Source organism: Gobio gobio (assembly GCF_949357685.1).
Source record: "Gobio gobio genome assembly, chromosome: 18".
NCBI classification, from domain to species: Eukaryota; Metazoa; Chordata; class Actinopteri; order Cypriniformes; family Gobionidae; genus Gobio; species Gobio gobio.
This window is the reverse complement of record NC_137111.1, coordinates 7447123-7473258: the sequence shown is the minus strand read 5'-3', so window position 1 is coordinate 7473258 and position 26136 is coordinate 7447123. Positions and strand designations below refer to the sequence as shown.

At 38.5% G+C, this 26136-nt stretch overlaps 1 protein-coding gene across 2 annotated transcripts in view; it reads left to right on the top strand.

The window, feature by feature from the left end:
* eml4 (EMAP like 4) overlaps window positions 1-26136 on the top strand; it is a 174358-nt gene that overhangs the window by 53521 nt on the left and 94701 nt on the right. Inside the window, exon 1 of one of the 2 annotated variants that reach the window (XM_079842889.1) lies at window positions 12351-12595. The exons of the other annotated variant lie outside the window; for it this stretch is intronic. Coding sequence (XP_079699015.1) covers window positions 12526-12595 — 70 coding nt within the window. The 5' untranslated portion in view covers window positions 12351-12525. Of the gene's footprint in view, window positions 1-12350; window positions 12596-26136 lie in introns of those variants that run through there. 2 annotated transcript variants of the gene reach the window in all.

The window sequence follows — 26136 nt, the reverse complement described above, 5'->3', positions numbered from 1 at the left end:
CTCAACTTAAATATTTTTAGTAGTGGAATAGCTTTGGCTAGCTTTAACTAGCAAATTCTGTAAATGCTAACTTGCTAATACTTGTGCTAAAACACAATAATTTGATAGCATTAGTATAGCAGAGCACAATGAATGAGTACAATTAACCTGTTCTCAAACCAATCTCATGCTCCACTCGTCACATGATGTTAACTCCCCAATGAGCCACACATAACTCTACTAAATTAGCATAGCAAAACATGAAACGCTACTAAATCTCCTACTTGACATTAATATACTGCACAAAAAACATTTTATAACACTTAATTTTAGTACTTACTCTCCCTTTCAAGTGGCATGGCAAACAGAAATAGAAATCCCAATTCAAATTCAGTTCGTCTAAATTAAAACAACCACGTTAATAAAACTCAATGAAACAACTCGTTGTTCTAAATGCTCATAAAAGTTCATTTGATTGAACTAATTTGTTGAATTTAAGTTGATCCTACTAAAACCAATGAATTATTTGGAGCATTAGGGTTTACAGTAGATCTACGCCAAAAACAACAACAACAGCAGCAACAGAGGGGTTTTCAGTACAGATGTTGTCTTATTTACAACATGACAATGTGTAGCCTGGACTAAAGCGTCTTCTGAGGTATGAGCGGCCTTATTCTGTCCTGTCGTCTCTGCCAGTTTCAAAACATGTTTCCATTATATTCTAATTTTCTGCTCGACCGGCATTTTGCAACACAACAACCTTGTTTCTGCAGCGACTTTCATCATGTTTCCTATAACAACAACCTCTGACATGTTTACATTTTGCGTGGCTTGAGAAAGAAAGATAAACCACCCGAAATCCAATTACAGCGATCAGACTGAGATTTCAAGACACATCTGAATGTAGCTCGAAACGGATTTCTAAAAATTGCATTTTATGATCATATTATATGATCTGATTCCAATAGGATATGCACAAAAATCATATTTGGACTGACCGAGGACATACTGTGTCTATAGAGAGATTGTCTTTGCTGTGTAAGAGTTGGCACTGTTATCTCAGTTCCTGTAGCACAACATGAACTCAAGGCGCCAGCAACAGCAAGGTCACGGGTTCGATTCCCAGGGGAAAAGAAATTATACTGCACTTTCTCAACGTAGTATTTTTTCTTTTTTTTTTTTGTCCGGCCTCTATATAGATTTATTGGTGGGGAGAGAAACGAGAGAAATGCTTATTAGGGGCCAAGAACAGAAGGTATCCGTTGGCGTGGGAGTCTATGGCAGCCCATAGAACCGCTTGCGGGAAAGTTATAGAAGTTTGCACACAGTCTGAAATGTCACCATAGCAATTTTGGAGTCTCTAACTCAGTCCCTTTAGCGCCACCACCTGTCCAAAGTTGAGCTTACCTTCTGAACCGTAAGGGCTATCATTTTCACTAGTGCCAATTTTCCCGCCAAAAAACTTCTTCGAACTCCTCCTAGACGGTTTATCCGTAACCAGATCATCTTCAGACAATGGCGACAAAAAGTTATGGAAGTCGATTCGTCAAACCGCTTTCGCGCAAACAACATTTACGTGTCGCTTGCGAAAATAGACACGAGGCTGTATCTCCTCAACGCTTTATCATATTCAGATGAAATTTGGTCCGTGTCATCACGAGCATGACCTGAGGTTACAGGATTTGGGCTTTGACTAAACTCGAGCGAGTACGTGAAGCCCTGCAAGACCCATTTGTAAATAATATATTGATGCAGCATTTATGTCACGTTTTCGCTCATAACTTCCTCATTATTTACAGCAATTCACGATTAAAATGAGCCGAAATCAACATAATCCACGCGTCGATCACTAGATATTCCTCAGGGAGTTAAGACAACTAAAACTCCACAGGCGCTAATGTAGCTTTCACGTGGCGTTTTCACTTGTAACATCATGAAACATGAATATATCGTAGACAGTACCACATCATTACTTACAGTGGATCCTCCCGATTGAAATGAGTCCAAAATCCACATAATTCATTGTGTTGATCACGAGATATTCCTCACAGAGGAACAATTTTAAAAATGACTTCCGGATGTCAAAGGCTAAACAAAAAGATGATGTGAGATGGTGGTCCAGTGGGTTAAACCATGGAACTGATATGGGGAAGGTTGCTGGTTCGATCCCAGCGGTCCCAGCGGTCCCAGCGGTCACCTCCATGTTGCTCCAGGGGGATTGTCCCTGTATTAAGGGCACTGTTAGTCGCTTTGGATAAAAGCGTCTGCCAAATGCATAAATGTAAATGTTAATGTTAAAAGGCTACCGTGGTTCCAAATGCTCTAACTTTTGATTACGTCATTGCTATCTCCACAAAATTTTACCCAGATGCGGCGCATATGTAGTGTCACCCAAAACGATTTCAGTTATTGCACGTCATATAAGAAAGATATGTAAAAGATGGATAAAAAATATAGTTTTTTTATCAGCAGTTTTTCAGCATGAGAATGTCCAAATGTTGTTGTTTTTTGTTTGTTTTTTTCGAAAAATTTATATCAACCGATACCAACCTTTTGGCTCTCTTTGCTATAGTTTTGGAGTTATGAGTCTTTACTTTTGTGTATGTCACTCAGAAAAGAATAGGGATGCACCGAATCCAGATTTTTGGGGTTTCGGCCGAATACCGAATCCACTGGTTAAGATTCTGCCGAATCCACTGGTTAAGATTCTGCCGAATCCACTGGTTAAGATTCTGCCGAATCCACTGGTTAAGATTCTGCCGAATCCACTGGTTAAGATTCTGCCGAATCCACTGGTTAAGATTCTGCCGAATCCACTGGTTAAGATTCTGCCGAAACCACTGGTTAAGATTCTGCCGAATCCACTGGTTAGGTTAAGATTCTGCCGAATCCACTGGTTAAGATTCTGCCGAAACCACTGGTTAAGATTCTGCCGAATCCACTGGTTAGGTTAAGATTCTGCCGAATCCACTGGTTAGGTTAAGATTCTGCCGAATCCACTGGTTAAGATTCTGCCGAGTCCACTGGTTAAGATTCTGCCGAATCCACTGGTTAAGATTCTGCCGAATCCACTGGTTAAGATTCTGCCGAATCCACTGGTTAAGATTCTGCCGAATCCACTGGTTAAGATTCTGCCGAATCCACTGGTTAAGATTCTGCCGAATCCACTGGTTAAGATTCTGCCGAATCCACTGGTTAAGATTCTGCCGAAACCACTGGTTAAGATTCTGCCGAATCCGAAACCGAATACCGAATCCTACTCCCATCCTCAGTCCATTATCATAGTAAACACATTAATGAAGTAAACAACGTCCAAGGCAGTGTATTTTTAATTTAATTTTATTTTAATGGTAAAAAAGAAAAGAAAAAAAAGAATAGGCAACATTATTCCAGGATGACTGTCCTTCCTTTGCCGTACCTGAAGTTGCTGCATTTTGGCTGCTGTCTGTAGATTCCCTCATGCGCAACTCGTATTCTTTTGGATGTTTCATACGCAAATGTTTTAACAGCGGCTGTTGTTTAGGGTCCTTGCCACCACGAGATAAATGGGCATTGCAAATTGAACATGTAGCTCGACTTGAATCTGCTTTTTTTGACTGAAAGTACTGCCAAATAGGGCTGAACGATTAATCGAAATCGAACCGCAATCGCGATTTGGGTTATGTGCGATTATGAAAGCGCAAAGGCTGCGATTTTTATAAAATAAATAAATGCCCAGTGTGTCAGTGAAGAGCTGATCTGTGATCAGTAAACGCTGCTCCGTCTGAAAGACTGCGAGTTTGAGTCGCTTATTATAACGCTTGAAAAAGCAACACGTGTCAATTATCTTCACAAACTAGCAGTGTGAAGCGTTGATAAACCTGTTGTCCAACAAAATACGTTTATTAACATGTTTTAACTTGTTCTTATCACAGAATGTCAATCAGCACTGAATACTTTATTATTTTAAAATAACCGAGAAGTCTTGAAGAACTCAATACACCATATCTTGTCGCAGAAGTATTATCTTCATGTTTGTTATTAACAGTGTTAATTTAGTTGACGAATGATTTTCGTCATAATTTTCATCAACGACCTGTTTTCACTGACGAAAACGAGACGATAACTAAATAAAAACTAGTGTTGGATGACAAAAACTATACGAAATCAACTGTAATTTTCGTCAACAAATAAAAACGAGACAAAATGTTAGTGAGGGTGGATTAGGGAAGAGATGGGGTCAGAACTGATGTCCTGTGTCACAGATGAGCACATTTGATCTGAACTGATCTAACCGCTGGAAAACACACAGCCTACAGGCTCACACACCCCCAATCCAGCGCTCCAGAGTGGCTCAATCAATCAATAACACACATTTATGACACGCAATTGATTATGAACTAATGCTGGTGAATAATGACAATGTTTACTTTACCATGTTTATATAGTAATGTTTTTTAGACGATTGTAACAGTGCATATTTTATCTCCTCATCTGAACTTGAATGAGCTCCTGCAACTAAGGCGAGATTTCAAAATAAGAGTCCCGGTGTATTTCCAGCTGGTTTGTAATTAAAAGCCACGCATTATATATTCGTTTTTGGTTACACAATAAACTGTATTTAATTTAATTCCCATTTAATTCACAGTCAGGAGGAAAGACCAGTATTTGACACATATTCTATAAAGTATCAGGGTTATAATAGTTCACTAAAACCATTAAAAAAAATCTTTGTTACTTGAAATTAAATAAATGTTAACTGAAATGAAAAAAATAAATAAACTTATTTGAAGCTTTAGCTTAACATGATATACTAACTAAAACATAAATATAAAGTTATAAAAACTATATAGATGTTTTTAAAAACAAACATAAAAGTGAATTGAGCTCTTTCGTGTATTTTTAATGTCAAAAACAAAATGATGTCAAAATGTCAGTTCAAGTGACAGGTTATGTAATGTGTATGTAATATGTATGTAATATAATGAATTACAATTTAACTAAACTCATTAGATTTTAGGAGACTAAAACTACTGTAGATTTAGTCGACTAAAATCTTATGATATTTAGTCGACTAAAACTAAAAACAATTCAGGTGACTAAAATATGACTAAAACTAAATGGCATTTTAGTCAACAGACTATGACTAAAACTAAATCAAAATTTGCTGTCAAAATTAACACTGGTTATTAATCAGTCAAAGCGTTTCTAACTTCGTTTTATTCAGCATACTGCGCAAGCTTCACTCTAGGGATTTCCCATAGGGAAGGGATTTCCTGAAAACCAACATTTACTTCACCTGAGGCAAATGTGGAGTTTCTGCTCGAGGGCGCCCTCTGGCTTCCAGTATGAATTATACATTTATTTAGAAGTATTTCTTCTTATTTTCTACCCAAAAGTTTGACAATCCATATGTTTTTTTACAATGTACAGGAGTTTTAATCCAACAGTGGATGCATAAGAGGCTCATATTTTATATTAAAGACATAGACTTTAAGAAATTGATATCACAGATAAAAAGCACAGATTTTTATAATAAATCCTTAGACCTTTCTAATGATTTTTAGTCATAGGCTGTCTGCATATGAACAGGTAACCCATTTTTTTTTTTGTAAAATAAGTTTTCTAGTAAAATATAATTATTATTATTATACTGTTATATTTATTCTTAAATGCTATTTAAAATTTTTACTAATGAAAATGTTATTGTAATAGTAATATTTCTTATTTTTACTAAGCAATAATAATAATCATAATCATTATTATCCATATAAATATATAAACACAAAATGTTATATACACACTTTTCATTTGTAAAAAATTAAATAAAAATAATAATCGCATTTTAAATCGCAATTTTAAACAGAATAATCGCAATTAGATATTTTCCCCAAATCATGCAGCCCTACTGCCAAACAACACGTTTTCTGTTCACGAGTTCCATTTTCACTTTCTCACAGCCTGCATTTGAACGGTCCACCTAGTAAACACCTTCCCATAATCCACGGCGGCGTCATTACGTCGACCAGCGGGGCGTGCGTAGTGGGCGCGCGTAGTGCAAGCCTAGGGTTTGGTTTGGTTGGGTGGAAAAAAAGGTTCGGCAGAAACGGAGCCCCGTCAAAAAGCCCAATATTCGGCCGAATCCGAAACCGAATCCTGAATTCGGTGCATTCCTAGAAAAAAACACTATATATGTTTTGTCTCGTCTTTATTGAAATCGATTGTGAATGTAGACTCTCGTGTGCTTTATGTTCCCATTCCAATATTTGTAGAGTATTCCAAATCAGTTGCATTTCCAATCAGAAGTTCCATTTCTCTTCCGGATGTCCGGATGTCAACTGATGTACTGTAGAAGGCAAATGTAGCTTAGTAGGTTTGGGAACAGAGCTAATATGTCTTGTTTGATCACTCAAATGTAGGCGTACTCCCTCTTTGTGGTTTGTAATTTCATTGTAAGCTGAAATAAATTTGACGTTAAGTGTGCATGTGCATGTACATGCGAGAGTGGGAGTTGGACAGTCCCCACGATTGGCCTTTGACCTACTTTCTCTTCATTCCTCGTCTGTAATTGTGTCAGTATGACACTCATATCCCAGTGTGGGACGACATTTCTACCTTCGCCTGCACTGCGATGATCTCCTGTTGTTCGGTTTATGGGCCTTTTCACGCTGAAAGACTGCGGTGTACGTGGCCACGACATTCTTTCTCCCCTCTGTTCTCCTCTCCTTCTGGCTTCTAACCAGTCGCTTTTTGTTGTTGGTTTTTCTTCCAACTTGGCAGCTGTGTGCTGAAGGAATGCTCTCTCTCACTCGCTCTCCTTCTCATTGTTTTATAGCTCTCCTCAGCGACAGGCTGGCCCCTTCACAAACGTGGGATAATTAAATGTTTCATTCTTTTTTAAACACTGCTGCTATGCTCCACTCCTTCTCCTCAGGTCTAAGATTAAACGGCCGTGCTGTTTTTGATCCAGGGCCCGACGAGGCACACTTACCACTGTAACTCATTGAACTCTGAGGGGTATAAAGTCTCAGAATGGCGTACAGATAGCGCCTTGACGCTCACAAACGCACACAGCCATTCAGGCGTTCATGCATGATAGTCATGGGATGGACATTGGATTGGAAACATTTGATCAGTAAGTGTGTAGGGGTGTGCAATATTGACAAAAACAATAGACAATATTTTGCTGTTTATTGTGTTTGTACCTTGGCAGGTTTAGGATTGATATTCTTATTCTGTGTGGTAGTCAGTCACAGAATTTCTCGTTTCCAAAAAGTTGAAATATTAACTTTTTTGGTCATTTTTACCTTTTATAACGCCTTTTTTTTTAACCTAAATAAATGTATGCATCATCTTTTGTGTCAAATTCTTACATTTAATCAATACATTCAATTATAATAGCACAATATGGCTGTTACCAATCTAATTAAATCAGTATCAACAAAATTAATCTTTGCAATGCAGAGGAAACACATAAGCTGATGATTTACACACACTGCTTAATGCAGCTCAGGGGCCCGTTCTTCGTACCTCGCTTAATACATCTAAGATGATTTGACATATCCCAGATCTTTTAATCGTGATAACTGATCTCTGGCTAATTTGGTTCTTCAAACGAATTTGCGGATTGGATTAAAATATCTGGATTAAATGATCTAAGATTACTGAGCGTTCTTTTTTCCCTGAAGAGGGCAAATGCATCGATACTCGAAACCACGATCAGCAATGCAGCGATTGGCTGGCGTCAAGACAGCAACGTAATGACATCATATAATTAAAAAGCCACCTGGCAAAAAACTTGACAAATTACACACAAAACCCCCACGAATTTCTGAACCTTTATAAGGAAACAGCCAAACGACCAAACCAACATAAAAGTTATAATAGATAAATGATAAATGTTTTTTTTTTTTTTAAACATGATTACCAATTATTTATATTCACGATTTTATACAGTATTTGTACACCCTTTACATTTTTATTTCAATGTTGTAATTAAATTTTTAATTTAATTTGAAGCAGATTTGTAACGTGACAGTATTCAAGTTTCTTAAGGGTCAAGATCAAATTATCCTCTCTTGCGCTGCATCAAGCCACTCCCATAATATCCGTGATCACTTAATGCACAGCTCAGATGAACTGTACAACATGTGTGTAAACCAATAAAAACAAAATTATATAAAGTAATTATTCCATCACAAATAAATCTCTCAATCAAGTGGCTGTGTCTATAGTATTATACACAACATTATACATTCTCATATACATATACAATATAAAATTTTTATATTATTATTTAAAATTATTATTATTGCCCCTGGTTCAGTAATGCACTCTTGTAATAAAGTAGCAGTGGCTGGGACAGATTTTAAGTATCACCTCAAGATGCGATCTAATCCTGTTTACATGAAATAAGCCTGCTCCCGAGCAGGTTTAAGCTTACGGACCTGTTACTATGACAGCAAGTCCAGGATGAGCTTCGAAGAACCAAACAATCCAAGATCATGCCAAATCGTCAACAATCAAATCCAGCTAACTGAGTTAGCGAGGTACGAAGAACGGGCCCCAGAGGAACATGAATGCGTTTAACCTGCAATTACAAATGCATAAATAATGTTATGATGTTGAATATTGAAAAAGATACTTTAAATGTGAAATTAATCCTTGTGCATTGTTCAAATTCACCTCGAACGTAACGAAAGGGTAGTGAATTTGCCCACAGTGTATTGTTGAGGTTTTTTTTAATTTTCAGCATTTTCCCAAAATATGTGTCAAAATAAGATCCATTCAAAAATCATTCCATTTGCTGAAACACAGAGAAAGTCGTGGCCATAAGTCCCTACCATTCTCATCTCTGTGCCATAACTCTGTCTGACACACCCACCGCTAGCCTAGCTTAGCACAAAGACTGGAGGCAAATGGCTCCAGCTAGCCTACTGCTCAATAAGTGACAAAATAACGCCAACATTTTCCTATTTACATGTTGTGATGTGGCGGCGCAAAATGGCGACTTCACTGTAAGGGGACCCGCGGTGTGTGTAGATAGAAATGGCTCATTCTAAGGCAGGGGTGTCCAAAGTCCGGCCCGCAGGCCAAATACAACCCGGAGATGAATTTCAAACGGCCGGCAGCGTGTCTATTAAAATGTATTAAATGTGGCCCGCCACGCATAATTTACAAATCGTGCAGTTTCACAATATCAACACAAGGTGGCAGTACTAGATTTTAGGCCAGGGAAACATTAACGCGCCAAAGGCAGAACAAAACAGAGCGCAACTCGCAAGCTCTGAACTAATTCAATTCAATTCAATTCAAATTTATTTGTATAGCGCTTTTCACAATACACATTGTTTCAAAGCAGCTTTACAGAAAGTGCATTTCATAAATGTACATTGAAAAATGTTAGAAAGAGAATGTTAAAGAAAAATGTTAGAATAAGTTAATCAATCATGTATTATTTTAGGCCATAACAACGCTGGCGTGGAGTCGTCTCTTCACAGGTGTTGGGGCATCTGAAGTCTCCATGAGAGGCTGGATACAAACTGGAGCTGACGAACTAGTTACCTCAGGACTAGTGTCCCGAGATAACAACAGAAAAGCAGATGGGAAATAATTAGCATAGCTGCTGTTCAGAATATTAATGCTGTTGGTGCGATTTAACTGTAGTATAAAAGGTAATTATAATGTGAATGCTTGGCTAAAGAGATGCGTCTTTAATCTAGTTTTAAACTGGGACAGCGAGTCTGAACCTCGAACAATATCAGGAAGACTATTCCAGAGTTTAGGAGCTAAATGTGATTTATGTAATGAAATGTGAATGTAATTTATTTTAAAGCTACACTGTGTGATATTTTCCCCCATCTAGCGTTTAAAAGGTATATGACCATCCAGTGAATATTAGTTTCTGTTCCTCTCAATTCCGATTTCGTTTTAACTCCTACGGTGGCCGATTTAGTCCAAGATTAATATGGCTTCCAGTTCGACCTCGTCCACATTCGACACGGTGCCATCAAGTGTTAAAACGCGAAAAGCGAAGCTTGAATTTACGGGTATGTCCCTCTTTGGCTAATGTACTTTCAAGATGGAGGGGCAACATGGCGACCCGCATTCGAACCCCTCACCCGTATGTATTTTCAATGGCATATTACGAGAATACTTTATTACTTGAAAGAAGTAAATATACATTAATGAGGACAAATTTTTGAAAGAACTAAGTATTTTTAGCTAAGAATAAACTAAAAAAGTTACACAGTGTAGCTTTAAAGCCAGTTGAAACTGCGCTGACTTAATTAACAACACTAACGTGCAAATCAGTAGAAATGTTGAGACGATCCAGTCAGAATACTTTAACCAACAATTCACCAACATTTATCATGCATTTACTGTGGAAACACTAACTGCAATTGTCCGAAATGTAGCTAATATCTCATTTTATAGACGTGTATTAAATGAGTAATAGGCCAAATTACAGACTATATTTTTGTCATAAACTTGCAGTTTTGTGCATTTGTATATTAAATGTAGACTAAATACCATAAAGCATTCTAGATATAGAAACAAATATTTTTAACTTTTTACCATGTAGTAAGCTTTGAGATTTTGCCTGTGATCTAAATAGTGTGCTCGTTAATTTAAATAAGAATAGATTTCTAACTCCGTAATAATATTTAAATTTCACCCTTTAAAAATGAGTTAAGTTTTACAGATATTGTTTGTGTATTAAATTTACATGTGTCCCATCTCAAGCTACTCCACTGTCAGCTCAAGCTTTTGTCAAATCTGTATATTATATTAATTATATTAAAAATAATTTAACTGTTTTGCATGACTTTTTTAAAATAGAATAGAATTTCTTGGTTAAGAATTGCAATGTAAACAGCATAAAAAAAGTACAAAAATCAGCTATCCTAAAAATGTGCTTCATATTTAGTAACTTCTGAACTAACTGCTTGCTTTATGATTTAATACCTCCAAGTCACGTCAGGGGTCAAATTAAGTAGAAAAAGGAGAACTTGTTTGTATATGCATTCACCTTTACAATTTCTCTCAGAAATGATGATCGTGTTGGTAAGTACTCTGTGTATCCTTAAGTTCTTTTTTTACAACATCGGCAAAGATCGTTTACACTCGTTAACGTTAAGGCCTGTACACACCGGGACGAATATCGCGCGCGCTTATCGCCAGCGTTTTTCGTGCCGTTTTTCGGCGCGTCGAGTGTTCACACCCAAGCGATTTTTCACTGGCGCTGCGCCGAGTGAACGTGCACATTCAGTCGATGCGCTCCCGGTACACAAGATGGTGCTGCGGCACTTTAAGCCTCTGACACTCGCTTGTCACACAGAAGGAGAAGAGAGGCAGTATTTACGTGCTTGCCAAAACCATAGACATATTATGTATATGGACAAAACCATTCACACACTTTTTACTAACTGGCAAGCCTGGCGTTTTGCGCGTCGGTGTGAACACTCACATTGGCGCGCATTGTTTAGTCCCGAGGCGTTAAACGTCGGCGATAAACGCGTGCGAAAATCGTCCCGGTGTGAACAGGCCTTTAGGTTACTTATTCCAGCGTGCGTGCAAACAGGGTTGCCAAGTTTTGACAACGAAACCCGCCAATTGCTAACGTTCCTCAAAAACAAGCCCAATAGCTTTCCAGGGGGTTCTCCGGGAAAAAAGGCATTTGGGGGGTAAAATATGTGTTATTTTGGCAGGGCTGCCTGCTAAAATTCGCATTCCTGGGTCTGTATATCACATAATTGTGGTCGCTTTAACCCGTGGACTTGGTAACAGTGCAGTTGAGTTCTGTTGACATTTGACAACTAACGTTATGCGTCGCTCCGTTGCTCTGATTGGTTGTAGGTCTATCCAATTGAGGTCTTTCCTGGTTCGGTTGAAACACGCCCCATAATCACAGCCCAACGGAGCAGTATCAGACTCATATTCTGACTAGAATTGAGTATGACGACGTCAGGCTACCTTAAAGTTGCAACTCTAAGCGCTTTTTGTGTGTGCACTGTGCAGGTCTGGTACTGTACACAGGATGTTTTTGCTCAGGTGGCCGAGTTGTCAGCTCAACAGAGCGAGGTTTTAGAGGGAACACTGGCGCCCAGTCATCGGAACGAGGCTTTGGTTTGTAATTTGCTGTAGTGTGCTTGAAGCTTTGACACCTCCACGTGGTCTCCTCCCCTGTCTTGGCGCTCCCCTCCCCCCGTCCCAGGGCCCAGTAAAACAACACGCACTGTGTGTGTGGCTCCGTCGGAACGGCAGAGGTTAAAGACGTGCGAGCAGGGGAGCTTTAGCCACTCCCTGAGCCAAGCAAGATTTTCTTTTTTTACCCCTTTATCTCCTCCTACTCTAGTTTCCCTTGTTCTCTCTCACCCTCGCGCTCACTCGCTCGCCCTGGCTTTTGTGTGAGCGGGCGTATGTGTGCAGCAGCGTGCGAGAAAGAAAGAATGTGTGTGTGAGACCGAGAAAGAGAGACACACGGGCAAAGACAGACAGACAAGGAGAAGCGTAGAAGTGGACGTGCAGCGCTGAGGATCGCAGACATATACGCGCAGGCGGAGAATGGAAGACAGCCCGGCAGGTTCAGCTCCAGTGTGTAACTCTACGGCCATGCTGAACCACCACTGCACCGGTAATGCACAGCACGGGGATTGTGGGGAGGGTTGTGTGTGTGTGTGTGTGTGTGTGTGAGATGCATGAGTGTGTGTGCGCAAGAGTCTTCCTTTTTGTCATTTGGAGGTTCCCCTCTCCACACCACACTGAGAGGAAGTGTGTGTAACGCTCTAACCTCACTGCATTGATGCATCTCAGCGGTGTGTGTGTGTGTTTAGTGAGGGTGAAGCAGTTCATTTGAATGCTTTTAAATGGTCACCACACCAGGAGAGAGTTGTGTGTGGATAGTTGTACTTCAAATAAGTCTTATTTAAAAATGTATGTTGGCTTGACAAACTTGGGATTGTTTTTTCTGCAAAATTGCTAATTTTCTACTTCAGTTTTTTTTTGCAATGGATCAAATATTGCCACAAAATACCAATTTCCTTTGCACGTTCAACATGCATTGAAACTCTTCTGACTAGAGTCTTCAAGCTTCATCCAGCAGATTTGGCGCCTGTCCTGATGTAGCGTGCCATTCCTCTCCGAACCGATTGAACATAGTTTTCCCACAGTAGACGATCAAACATTCTGTAGACTTGCACTGGACATTTCATACTAAATCCACCAAATTTAGCACAGACTTTCAGGATGTCTCTCTTATCAAATAAATACATTTTCCGAATTTTTTTTTTACAGTGTAGCAGATCCATGAACTTTTGTTGAGGTGATGTTAAAGGTGCACTTCGGCGGACTGTACGTTAAGTTAAAGGTGCAGTGTGTAGTATTTACGAGGATCGAATATGCATAACTATGTTTTCAGTGGAGTATAAAGACCTTACATAGTAAACTGTTTTATTATCTTAGAATGAGCCATTTCTATCTACACACACCGCGGGTCCCCTTATGCTGCGTTCACACCAAATGCGAATAGAGCGTCAAAATCGCGTCTAGTGAACATTTTGAATCCATTCGCGCGTCCGAAGCGAATTGGACGCGCGTAGAAATCAAGCGTTTGAAGCGAAATAGATGCGTGTTCAATGCGCTCCAGGAGAAATATGTCATAAAACACCACTCTGCCTCTTTTCATTTTCATTAAAAATATATATTAAGCATTAATAGCCACACACATGTGGTCCAGGCAACTCCTACATTATCTTCACTGCATGTATATTTAAATATCCTAAAAAAATAAAGTTATCAAACTTCTCTTTGCCCTCAGTCAAAACGATTTGGCATACAACAAATTATAGATTCATGACACCCAAGATCGCCCGTTAGATCTACACAAGATGCATCACTACAGGACATCAGAGCCAGCTGCAAACGCCAGAAGGACTGGCCGAGGAAAGGCTGCTCTCGCCGGGGTTAATGAGCGCTGAGCGCCCGGTGATCGCCTAGATCTCACAACTCCGAAAACACAAGATTTTTTTTTTTTAAATAGGCGCTCTCTTTATAAATAAATCACAGATTTGAGCTTTAAACAACTACATTTTCACCTGAAAAAGTCTTAAAACTACATTTTGTGACACAATAGTAGTATTTTTAAATGATGCAGGGTTTCTTGTCACGTCACTCTACCATGTGACCGCAGCGAGCAGGCTCCTGATTGGTTAACGCGGCGCAAATTGACGCCAAAGTTAAAATTTTTCAACTCGGGCGTCAGACGCGAATTCGCTTCAAACGCGTGAATGCACAAAAGCACCACTCGCGTGTAACGCACGTATCGCACAAGACGTTCAATCCGCGTCCAGTTAGCGCGAATTGGACGCAAATTGAACGTCTTGTGCGATACGCGCGTTACACGCGAGTGGTGCTTTTGTGCATTCACGCGTTTGAAGCGAATTCGCGTCTGAATTGCGCCACGGGACATCCAGACATGTGTCAACGCGCCTTTCCATTGACTTAACATTGAAATCACTTGCGCCAGGCGCTCTATTCGCGTTTTGGTGTGAATGCAGCATTACAGTGAAGTCGCCATTTTGCGCCGCCATGTTTCTACTGTAGCCCTAAACGGACAAACTGCTCTACAGAGCGCTAGCAACTCTCTGCTGTCTCTGATGATGACATTTTTGATGTTGGGTCTGGGAACACACCATTGGCAGGGCTCAATCCGTGAGGTGGGATAAACGGTTGTCTTTCAAATTCCCTCTGCACGCAATAGGATAGCGCTACAACCAACCAGAGCAATGAAGAAAGTGAAGCGGAGCTAGTTGATAGTTTAAACTTTCGCCGTATCCGGTCGGTAAAACTCAGAACACATCTTCCTTTCTTAAGAATGACTTCAGTGCCGTTATTTGTTCTTTTCTCAACGAAAAGATGAACTCAAGTCTTCCAGAGTTGCGGCCAAAGCCGATTCGAAAGAACAGCTTCTTTGTTTTCAAGTAGCATGCGGGACCGCCGCAACTCTGTCGCCATTATGTTAAGCCCGCCCACCGACTCTACACACGATGTGATTGGCCGGGCTTCAGTTTGGTTTTTCCAGGTTGCAAGCCAACGGAGTTGCTAGACACCCTGGCTGCAATTTACGTTTGCGGCTGCTAGGGTACGTCTAGATTTCTAGGCTAGGTCACCGTAGCTTCTCTATGTGCTTCGAAAGGGAGGGGTGAGTGGTGGACGGTTTTAATTCGCAAACTCACCACTAGATGCCGCTAAAATGTACACAGTGCACCTTTAATCATTGATTATAAAAGTGTTTATTTTAAACACAAAATGTGTTTAAATCGTTGTACTGAAACATCGCGATAAAAAACTGCGGCGATATGTATCGTTGATGTAAACGATATCATTCGTAATATAGTTGTTTTATCCCAATCTCAACTTACTGTATTTATAAGGTATAATAAGGTATAACACCTAAAAATGTAAATTCTGTCATCATGTACTCACCCTGGTTTCGTTTAACTTCCACACAAATGAAGATATTCTTTATGAAACCTGATAGATTTCTGTCCCTTATTTAAAGTGTATTCCTCTCAAACTTAAAAGATCCAAAAAATGTCATAAAGGCATCGTGAAAATAACTAATCGAGTGTCTAATCCAAATCCAAGTCTTCTGAAGAGACACGAAGGCTTTATATGATGAGCAGATTTACAACGACACACATGCCAAGTAAACACAGATGTTCAAATGCTTGCGTGATACTGGAAAACAACACGAGAGTGAGTAAATGCAGAATTAAAATTTTTAGATGAGCTAAAACATTTACAGTTGGGTATCGCGATTTGTATCGAATCGTGACACGAGTGTATCGTTACACCCCTATTATTGAGTTAAAAGTAGGGGTGTGAATCGTCACTGGTCTCACGATGTCAGTGATTCGATTCAATTTGATTACAATTATCATGTCAACAATTTTCAATATTACTGCACATGGCTACATTTTCGTCAATGAATACACGCAGGCAGATATACAAACTCCCTTTTTATTTTATCTGCACCAAGAAATTACACTTCCTGAGTGTAGCAAACATCAAACACAACTTAAGTCTGAATACAGCAGACGACAGGACCCTTTAGAACTAACAAACACTAGTAAATAATAAAATCGCATGAAACTGTCAAGTTTACTTAAGTTACAATAACACAGCCTCGCACACACACACACTCACACGCTGTAAATGTTAAAATAGTGGGTGCATTTTGCATTAGTGGTTTCGCCTCCCTCCGCCATTTTACACTAGCGCGAGAAGTGCGTGTGTGACGAATGACGCCAGAGAAATGTCAGAAGGTTATAATCGATGCTGAATTGTCCACGTCCGCATCGCGATGCAACGATTTAGCCAACAACAAATTTGTGGCCAGTTAAAATGCTGAGTGGCTAGTATTTTTGGAAAACCATTAGCCACAGTGACTGGTGAACAAAAAAGTTAATGCCAAGCCCTGATTACAATATATATATTTATATATATATGAATATATATATATATATATATATATATATATATATATATATATATATATATATATATATATATATATATATATATATATATATATATATATATATATATATATATATATATATATATATATATATATATATATATATATATATATATATATATATATATATATATATATATATATATATATATATATATATATATATATATATATACATATATTAATTGATGCTTTTATTCAGCAAAGACATTAAATTGATCAAAAGTGACAGTAAAGACGTTTATGATGTTAGGAAAGATTTCTATTTCATATAAATTTCCACAAAAATATGAAGCAGCACAACCGTTTTCAATAGGGATGCACCGAATATTCGGCCACCGAAAATGGCCCAAAAATGCACTTTCGGTTTTCGGCCGAAAGACTTTTATCACCGAAACAACACGGCCGAAATGTTGTGATGACGCAAACAGAAACCGCGACCTGCACGTGCTTGTCTGAAGCAACATGTCTGCGGTGTGGACGTATTTCAGTATATCTGGGAAACACCCACGCCTGCTCCATGCACAAGCTACATCGATCAACATGTATCACGAAATTCAAACGATAAATGCCGTTTTGACGCTCTTTAATGTGGCATCACTGATCACATCACAGTTTAAGCGGCGCGCGCACGTGCGTGAACGCGTTCATCTGTGAGTGCGATCGATCATCTCTTCCTTAAGAATAAACATGAATGAACATAAGGTGTGTTGAGGATACATTACAACTTACTGTCACGTATCATATATGGTGTATCGCTCAATCAGTGTTTCAACGGCGAAAAGACGTCAATATAACAGCTTGTAAACTAAACAATGCCATGTAACTTTAGCATCACATTTACCTCAGGCAGTCATTCAGTGTCCAAAGAATTTTATTCGCTAGAGAAATCAACTCTTTCACTAAATATATGAGCTATATTAGCAGTTATATTCATTATATTCTACTTAACCTGTTAATGATATCTTGATTATTTCATGTATGTTTAAATAAACCTGTCATGAAAATGACAGACACTGTGTATAAATGATTATATTTCAACAACGAATTGGATAAAAAACTATTTTATAATCAGATTTAGAAGTTATTGCAAAAACTGCCTTATGTGAAGTTTACATGTTTGCTTACTATGTTATTTGAGTGTTGATTATTAGACCTAATGCACTAGACCTAAATGTACTTTGTTTTTATGAGAGAACATTTAATTTTAAAATCTTTCTGTAGGCCTGTACATTCTTATTTAATGTACAAATGAGTGGGGTCAAGTAAAACATTTTAGTTTGAATTTTATTTTATACTGTGCATTGTTGCACAAATCAATAAGTGCTAAATAAATATTGGCATAATTTGTAATTGATTTATTCTTTGAAACTTTATATTAATTTATGCAATTGCAATGCCTTGATTTTAGTAAAGTTAGTACACAGTCATAGCCATAAATGCAATGGTACTAATAATTGGCATAATTTCTTTCGGTTTTTTGGTTTTCGGCCTTGGTTTCCTCTTTTTCGGTTTTCGGTTTCGGCCAAGAATTTTCATTTCGGTGCATCCCTAGTTTTCAACATTGATAATAATCATAAATGTTTCTTGAGCAGCAAATCCTCATATCTGAATGATTTCTGAAGGATCATGTGACACTGAAGACTGGAGTAATGATGCTGTAAATTCAGCTTTGCATCAATAAATGACATTTTAAAATACATTCCGATATTTTGAATGGTAATGTTTTTATTTTTGGTCAAATAAATGCAGTCTTGGGGAGCATAAGAAGCTTCTTTCAAAAACATTAAAAAATCTTACAAACCCCAAAATAAAGTCTAGCATGTATTCTATACGCTTGCATAAACGACACATTTTTCAGATATACTGAATGACGTCCTTCTTAATGAAACTCCCGATGAAACCAGTCAGATCCGTGAGGTGTAGATACACCTCAAACAATCAGATTCATCCATGCAGAATGTATTCCTCTGTAATTTGTTTTTCGGCCGAAGATGTAAATATCTTTCCGTCTCTCAATCTGTCAGCAGTCGACATAACATTCGAATCTTAAAGCTTTTAAAACATTTTTGAACTTCATGATGAGGCTTTCTCAAGTCAACATGCGAGGATTATCTTGTCTTTTTCTAGTAAGATGATGTTTTGTCTAGTGTGTGCGTGTGTGTGCAGATGCTTGTGTCTGTGTCTTGTGGCTTTTTATTGGGATGCCACGTCTGTACTCTGTACAGAGTCTGTTTGCGGTGTCTCATTCATGGCGAAATGGCTTGGGGGAGTATAAGCAAATCTCTTTGTAAAAGTGTGTGTGTGTGTGTGTGTGTGTGTGTGTGTGTACCTTATGTTATGGAAACAAAGATGGCAATATCTGAAATCATTGTCCTTGTGGAGACATTTTTTGGTCCCCATGAGGAAACGGCTTATAAATCATACCATGTGATGTTTTTTGAAAATGTAAAAATGCCTGTAGTTTTGTGTGATAGGTAGGTTTAGGGGTAGGGGAGAGAATATTGTGTGTGTGTGTGTGTGTGTGTGTGTTTGTGAAAGGTTAGACTATTACCAGTAAGGATGTGAAACAGAAATACGCCGGTTCAGAGGCTGAATGTGGGCTGAATTCTGCCTCTGGTCAGGGTGTTTCTTCCTTTCATTGTAATAAACGCTGGTTAACGAAACAATAAAAAAGTGAACGATTAACTAGTGTGTGTGTGTGTGTGTGTGTGTGTGTGTGTGTGTGTGTCTTTGCTCACGCCATATGTGGCTGCAGACTGTACTGTATGTGTTCAGCTGGTGTTCGGATGGAGTGTGTGTATGTCTCACATTTCTGTTGACCTCCTTCTCTATATCATTTCTCTTTTCTCATCTCCGTTAATGAAAGCTGAAGTGTGTATTTTTTTTTTCTTAAATGGTAAAACATTTTCTCCTATCCGGGTTTGAATGCGGAGACATCTGTAAGTAAACCATTAAAGGTTTATTTCCTCTAAGTGTAAACACGGTGTCTCTGTGGCGCTTTCAAAACATTGCTCTGTTTGTTTAAGCATTCAGACCAGCTCAGCTCGGCAACAAAGGCTCAACCAATGGCAGAAGTTTGGGGCGTGGGCTTTCTGTTTGTCTGACCAATGGCAAATGACAGAAACCTGTTTGAAAACATGATTTCTGCTATTCTGTTTGGCGCAAAAAGCACACGCTTCAGTTTTTAAGACAGTAAAAGAGGGTTGAAAATAAAGCGATGTTGCGTAACAATTATGATACCAAAGTTCATCTATCTCTCTCTCTCTCTCTCTCTTGTTCTCTCTAAAATCTCTTTCAGTTGTTTTATCTTGTCACATCTTTCATAAGCATACTGAAAAACATGCAGCAATTATACCCTATATATTATATGACACATTTACTATCGGCTGTAAATGCAGGACAATCCATTGACTTCTATTGTTTTATGTACAGCTAGTAGGGCTGAAATATCACAAATGTAGAAATCATCATATGATAACTTACAATAACTTAAGTTTAGTTTGAGAGCAGATAATTTTGTGTGTGTGTGTGTGTGTGTGTGTGGGCGTGTCCATACGATCTGATGACGTATACATATGCTTTTATAGCGAAGTATTGATTTAAACACGATTTTTCATGAAAAGTAAATGCAAAAATAAAACACTGCATAGTCTTCACTGTATGAATTAAATACAAATTGATTCTTATTAAAGATTCCGAAGTTATTCATTGACTGCAGTGAGTTATTTGTCTTTCGTTGTTTGATTAACTTGACAGCAGCATCAGGTTTATTAGGCTGCTGTCACTTTAAGACCGAATGCACAGATCTAATATACTGATACACATCTGATTTTCACCCAACTGTTTATCTTCACTTAAGTCATAACCGACTGTGTGCTTTGGCTGTGTATCCCGTTCAAAACATATACCTCATCAACCCTCTACGCACACCTTGGCAACAGAATCGCTATTGGCTAGTACTTTTTTTAGTTTAGTCGCAAATATCACAGCTTTTTAAATATCTGAACGTACACTCTTACATCAGTCAATCAAGCATGATATTATGATAATCAAGCAATATCTAATGATAGAACTTCCGTAAGAATCACTAAAACTTGATAACCATGTATGAATGCATATTTGTCATTTTAGATGAACTTAGGACTGGTGGTGGTGCTTAAGATATTGTTGGTCATTCAGTGTTTCTGTACAAAATGTGATAATTATAACTAAAAGATAATACTATTACTACTAATTCTACTATAACAATATACAACGCACTAACTAAGGATTGATGAGCTGCTGGGTTCATGAATATTAATCACGTTGTCAGCGTTTGCTCGAACTGATTGGCTGAAATCAAAATAGGGACTGTAATAATGAGGTTGCCGTTTGCGCATTAGCTCCGCCCACTACCGGAGAAACCAGCATATCTTCTGCTTGTTCTTAAAAGCTGAATAATTCCAAATGAACTTATTTTGACAGGAAAATACAGCAAAGAATATCTATGTAGCACATTGATTCTGCATCGTCTCTCTCTCTCAGCATAGTTGTGCGCCTTCACACTAGAGATTACGGTACGTCAAATACGATTGTGCGTGCACCGCGCATCCATTCATTGAGCTGAATTGAAACAGAACTGATCGCGTGATGGAGCGAGAAACTCTCACACACTCATTCTGAGTGTTCAGTGAGTGAAAATATATCTGTGCTAAACTCAACTTAGCCTCTAACACACACACTGGCGAGTAAAAGCGAAGAATTTATTAGCCAATGGCTAATGATAGATATTGTTTGTTGCCCAGAGTGAAGATTTACTGGCATTGTAGAGGGTTGCTCATTGAGTTCTTTATTAATGGCTTAAAGAGTTTGTTCCCCCAAAAATTTAAATTCTGTCATTAATTACTCGCCCTCATGTTGTTCCAAACCCGTTAGACCTTCGTTCATCTTCAGAACACAAATGAAGATATTTGTGATGAAATCCCCCCCATAGCCCCTCTATAGACAGCAATGTAATTAACACTTTTAAGGACCAGAAGACATCATTAAAATAGTCCATGTGACTCCAGTGGTTCAACCTCAATGTTATGAAGCGTTGAAAATATGTTTTTGTGCAAAAATAACGACTATTTTCAACAGTTTCATTCACACTTAAATTAAAAGTTATTTTTTAACGCCTAATAAATGTTGAAATTGATAGCTTTCAATTATACTGTGATGTTGAATGTCTATCATTAATATTTTTTTAAAAATCTATTTTATAGAGACATCAGTATTAGTATTAGTATCAGTGATACTGGCCTTCATTCATAAAAAGATGTCATTACAGCAAATATTTAAAATATACTGTCTTCAAGTTGATTCTGCATAAATTTGGAGAGTAACTGTGAAAATATTACAATATAAAAATATTAAGAAATCGCCATTAATTACAGAAAATGAATGGTTAATTTGTACAAATTATTTAATGCACAAACTGCATTTTCTCATTTAAAAAAAAAGAAAAGAAAGTTTTTGTTAGATTTAGCTTAAATTTGTCTCCAGTATATGGGTAAATAGATACACACACACACACACACACACACAGGTGCTATTCCAGCCGTCTGCCTGTATTTGGCGCTGGATTTGAGGTATGTTAGGCCAGATTCCAGCAGAGAGACTCTCTCAGACAACTTTCACAGATGGACAGCCGCTGTCTACTGTGTGTGTGTGTGTGGGTGTGTGTTTGAGTAAGATGTGTTTCTGTTCAAGTTTATCTAGCGGTCAGAGGTTAGTTTAGAATTGTGCAATAGATATCTAAACCATAAGAATAGAAACTACTAGCTCTTCTGCTTATGTTTGCCTGGGCGTCTGCGGTGGTATAAATGGCGTTAATGCAAAATAAATATATCAGCCATGAGGGATAAATGTTGAAATTGATAGCTTTTTTGATATTGATGTTTTTCCAACAAACTACCGTGGTATTACCATGAAGTTTTGGCCATGTTACAATGTATTTTTTGGACATTCATTTAATGGATAGCAATTCTCAGGAGTTATGATTATGAAATGACCATCTTATCTGATCGCTGTTGTTAGTGGTCGATGAATATCCAATGCTGATGGCGATATCAGGCTGGCTGGAGGAGGCCGATGTTGTAGTGATATGTGCTTTAAACCGTTTAGTGAAAGCAAATGAGATGATGTTTATCTATGAAGTAACGCAGACGTAATCAATGTGTGGTTTTGTTGAGGGGATGTGCAGTTCTCTGTGCAGTAATCCCGCTCATCCATCAGTGAGCAGGCCGCTGCCTAACCCCGTCTCTCGCCACACATAGTTGGCCCGGCTGCACAGTCTAATGTCTTTAAACAAACATGTCACCACACGCGCTAAACAATTTGAATCCGCTGCGAGGCAGGAGACTGCAATAATTAGCACTTCACGCTTTATAATTTCAATGCACAAAGTCAAAGCTTCATTTTTAGGGCACACACTGACTAGTGTACTGCACAGTGTGTACTGTGTGCATCCTACCATTAGTATTAGTATAAATATGTGAAATGGTACATATTGTTCAGTTCAGATGTAATTTTTAGAAAAATGTAATAGCACATTGTTGTCACATGATGGCATTATGACACGTTTAATTCAGAGAGTGGCGACCAGTTAACAATTAAAAAAAAGAAGTAAAATGAATGATAAACGACTAATAACTTTAATAAGTAGCATATTTTAATAACAGCAAAATGTTACTGTGGCGGGCAAAGCAAATAATGAGGTGTTCGAATGATTTTACTAGCAGTTTTGTTGCACTGGAAATGGGAGGTCAAGTCAAGCACACTGCATTGTGGGATATTCCATGCACTGTGCTCTGTTGTATACTGAGTGTTTTGACCGTCTTCTGGCTATCCCATGCAAAGTAGTACAGTAGTGGCCAGAAGGGATGTCCGGAGGGGATGTTTGATTTTAATGACCCTACAAGTTCGATTAAACCATCAAAATATGAGGAAAATATTTTATATTTTTTAAATATTTTCAATAAAAGGGATGAACAAAACACTAAACTTGATTAAGGTATTTATAACACAAAATTATTGGATGGATGTATGGATGGATGTATATACAGATGGATGGATGGATGGATGGATGGGTGGATAGATGGAGGCATGGATGGGTAAAAGGATGGATAGATAGGTGGATGGATGGATGATTGATGGATGATTAATGGATGATTGATGGAAGGACGGATGATTGGGTGGATAAATGGATGGATCGATGATGGGTGGATGGATGTGTGTATATATAGATGGGTGGATAGATGGAGGCATGGATGGGTAGAAGGATAGATAGATAGGTGGATGGATGGATGGATGGATGATGGATGGATGGATGTATATATAGATGGATGGATGGTAGATGGATATATAGATGGATGGGTGGATGGATGGATGGATTTATATATAGATGGATGGGTGGATGGATGGATGGATTTATATATAGATGGATGGATGGTAGATGGATATATAGATGGATGGGTGGATGGATGGATGGATTTATATATAGATGGATGGATGGTAGATGGATATATAGATGGATGGATGGATGTATATATAGATGGATGGATGGTAGATGGATATATAGATGGATGGGTGGATGGATGGATGGATGGATGTATATATAGATGGATGGATGGATGTATATATAGATGGATGGATGGTAGATGGATATATAGATGGATGGGTGGATGGATGGATGGATGTATATATAGATGGATGGATGGTAGATGGATATATAGATGGATGGATGGATGGATGGATGATGGGTGGATGGATGGATGGATGGATGATGGGTGGATGGATGGATGGATGGATGATGGGTGGATGGATGGATGGATGGATGATGGGTGGATGGATGGATGGATGTATATATAGATGGATGTATGGTAGATGGATATATAGATGGATGGGTGGATGATGGGTGGATGATGGGTGGATAGATGGATGGATGGATGATGTGTGTGTGCGTGTGCGTGTGTGTGTGTGTGTGTGTGTGTGTGTGTGTGTGTGTGTGTGTGTGTGTGTGTGTGTGTGTGTGTGTGTGTGTGTGTGTGTGTGTGTGTGTGTGTGTGTGTGTGTGTGTGTGTGTGTGTGTGTGTGTGTATATATATATATATATATAGATATAGATATGGATATATAGATGGATGGATGGATATATAGATGGGTGGATAGATGGAGGCATGGGTGAGTAGGAGGATAGATAGATAGGTGGATGGATTGGATGGATGATTGATGGATGGATGGATGGATGGATGGATGTGTATATATAGATGGATGGATGGATGGATATATAGATGGGTGGATAGATGGATGATGGATGGATAGATAGATAAATTGACTACCAAGCACAACTATGGAATATGCTTACAAAATTTTGATGGATGGATGGATGGATGGAGATATATATATATATATAGATGGATGGATGGTAGATGGATATAGGGGTGGATGGATGGATGATGGATGGACAGCTAGATAGATAAAACAATTGACTCCCAAGCACAACTATGGAATATGCTTACAACATCTTGAACAAATTTAAAATAATATTTAAAAGGGTGAAGTTTAAAATTTTGCTAGGCTGGACAGCACTTTTGGCCACTGTATGTTGGTATGTGATCATGTGAACACAGCCACGGTCATAACTCTGAAATTACTTGTGGATTATTAGTCACATGGAAATATTATACTGTCAATTTAAACAAGTATTTCCTGCAGTGTGTATAATGCATTTTTGGGGGTAATGCAGTAGGGTCATCTGGGTATTCTTTATGGTAGTTCTGAACGTCCACCGGCCGATATCTGCGCTGCTCTTGTGCGCTGTGGATTATTGGCTGAACCGTCTGTCATGTCTTTGAACATCAACGCCGCTAAACCAGTCCATAATCTAAGAAGGAGAGAAGGTGGTGTGTCACAACATTGCTCTGTGCCTCTTATCATGATCTAATCTCACAGCCGGGCCCCATCGACGTGTGAGTGTGGTTTGGTGTGAGGATGTGTGTATCTTGTGCGTGTCAAGCCCCGGGCCATTACAATGAATCATTAACATGAAGCTTGAGTGCTGTGCCGTTCATCATGTCTGTTACATGTCTGCTGACGGCAGAGGAATCCCATTCATGAAGCTCAGCGCTCTCACAAACACAAACTGCCTTTCACACGAGAACCACTGACCTCGTTTCCGCTCAAAATTCATGTTCTGTTAGAATTCAACACTCATATTGTGCCAAACATTTTGGCACAATGAAAGTAGTGCTGGGCGGTATGACCAATCATTTATATCACGGTATTTTTCGCAATTAAATAAGTTTCGCAGTGTATGACTATGCTTGACCGGGTGTTAACCACATATGCTACCGATTGAAAAGAAATACTGCAGTAGATTGACTAGAATGCTCTATTTTACTCTCATGAGGGAATATTGTAGAAAACTCCCCTCTAGAGTTAATACAGGTTTGCAAAGCACCACAAAATGATGCTGTGCGGAGACAACAACCAATAAAACACACTCATTACAGACACATGCATATTAAAATATGACCACGGAGAAAAAAAAAAAGAGTTGAGGGCACCTTAAGCATTTAAAAATCTAACCCTATATAACAACAGACTGACAA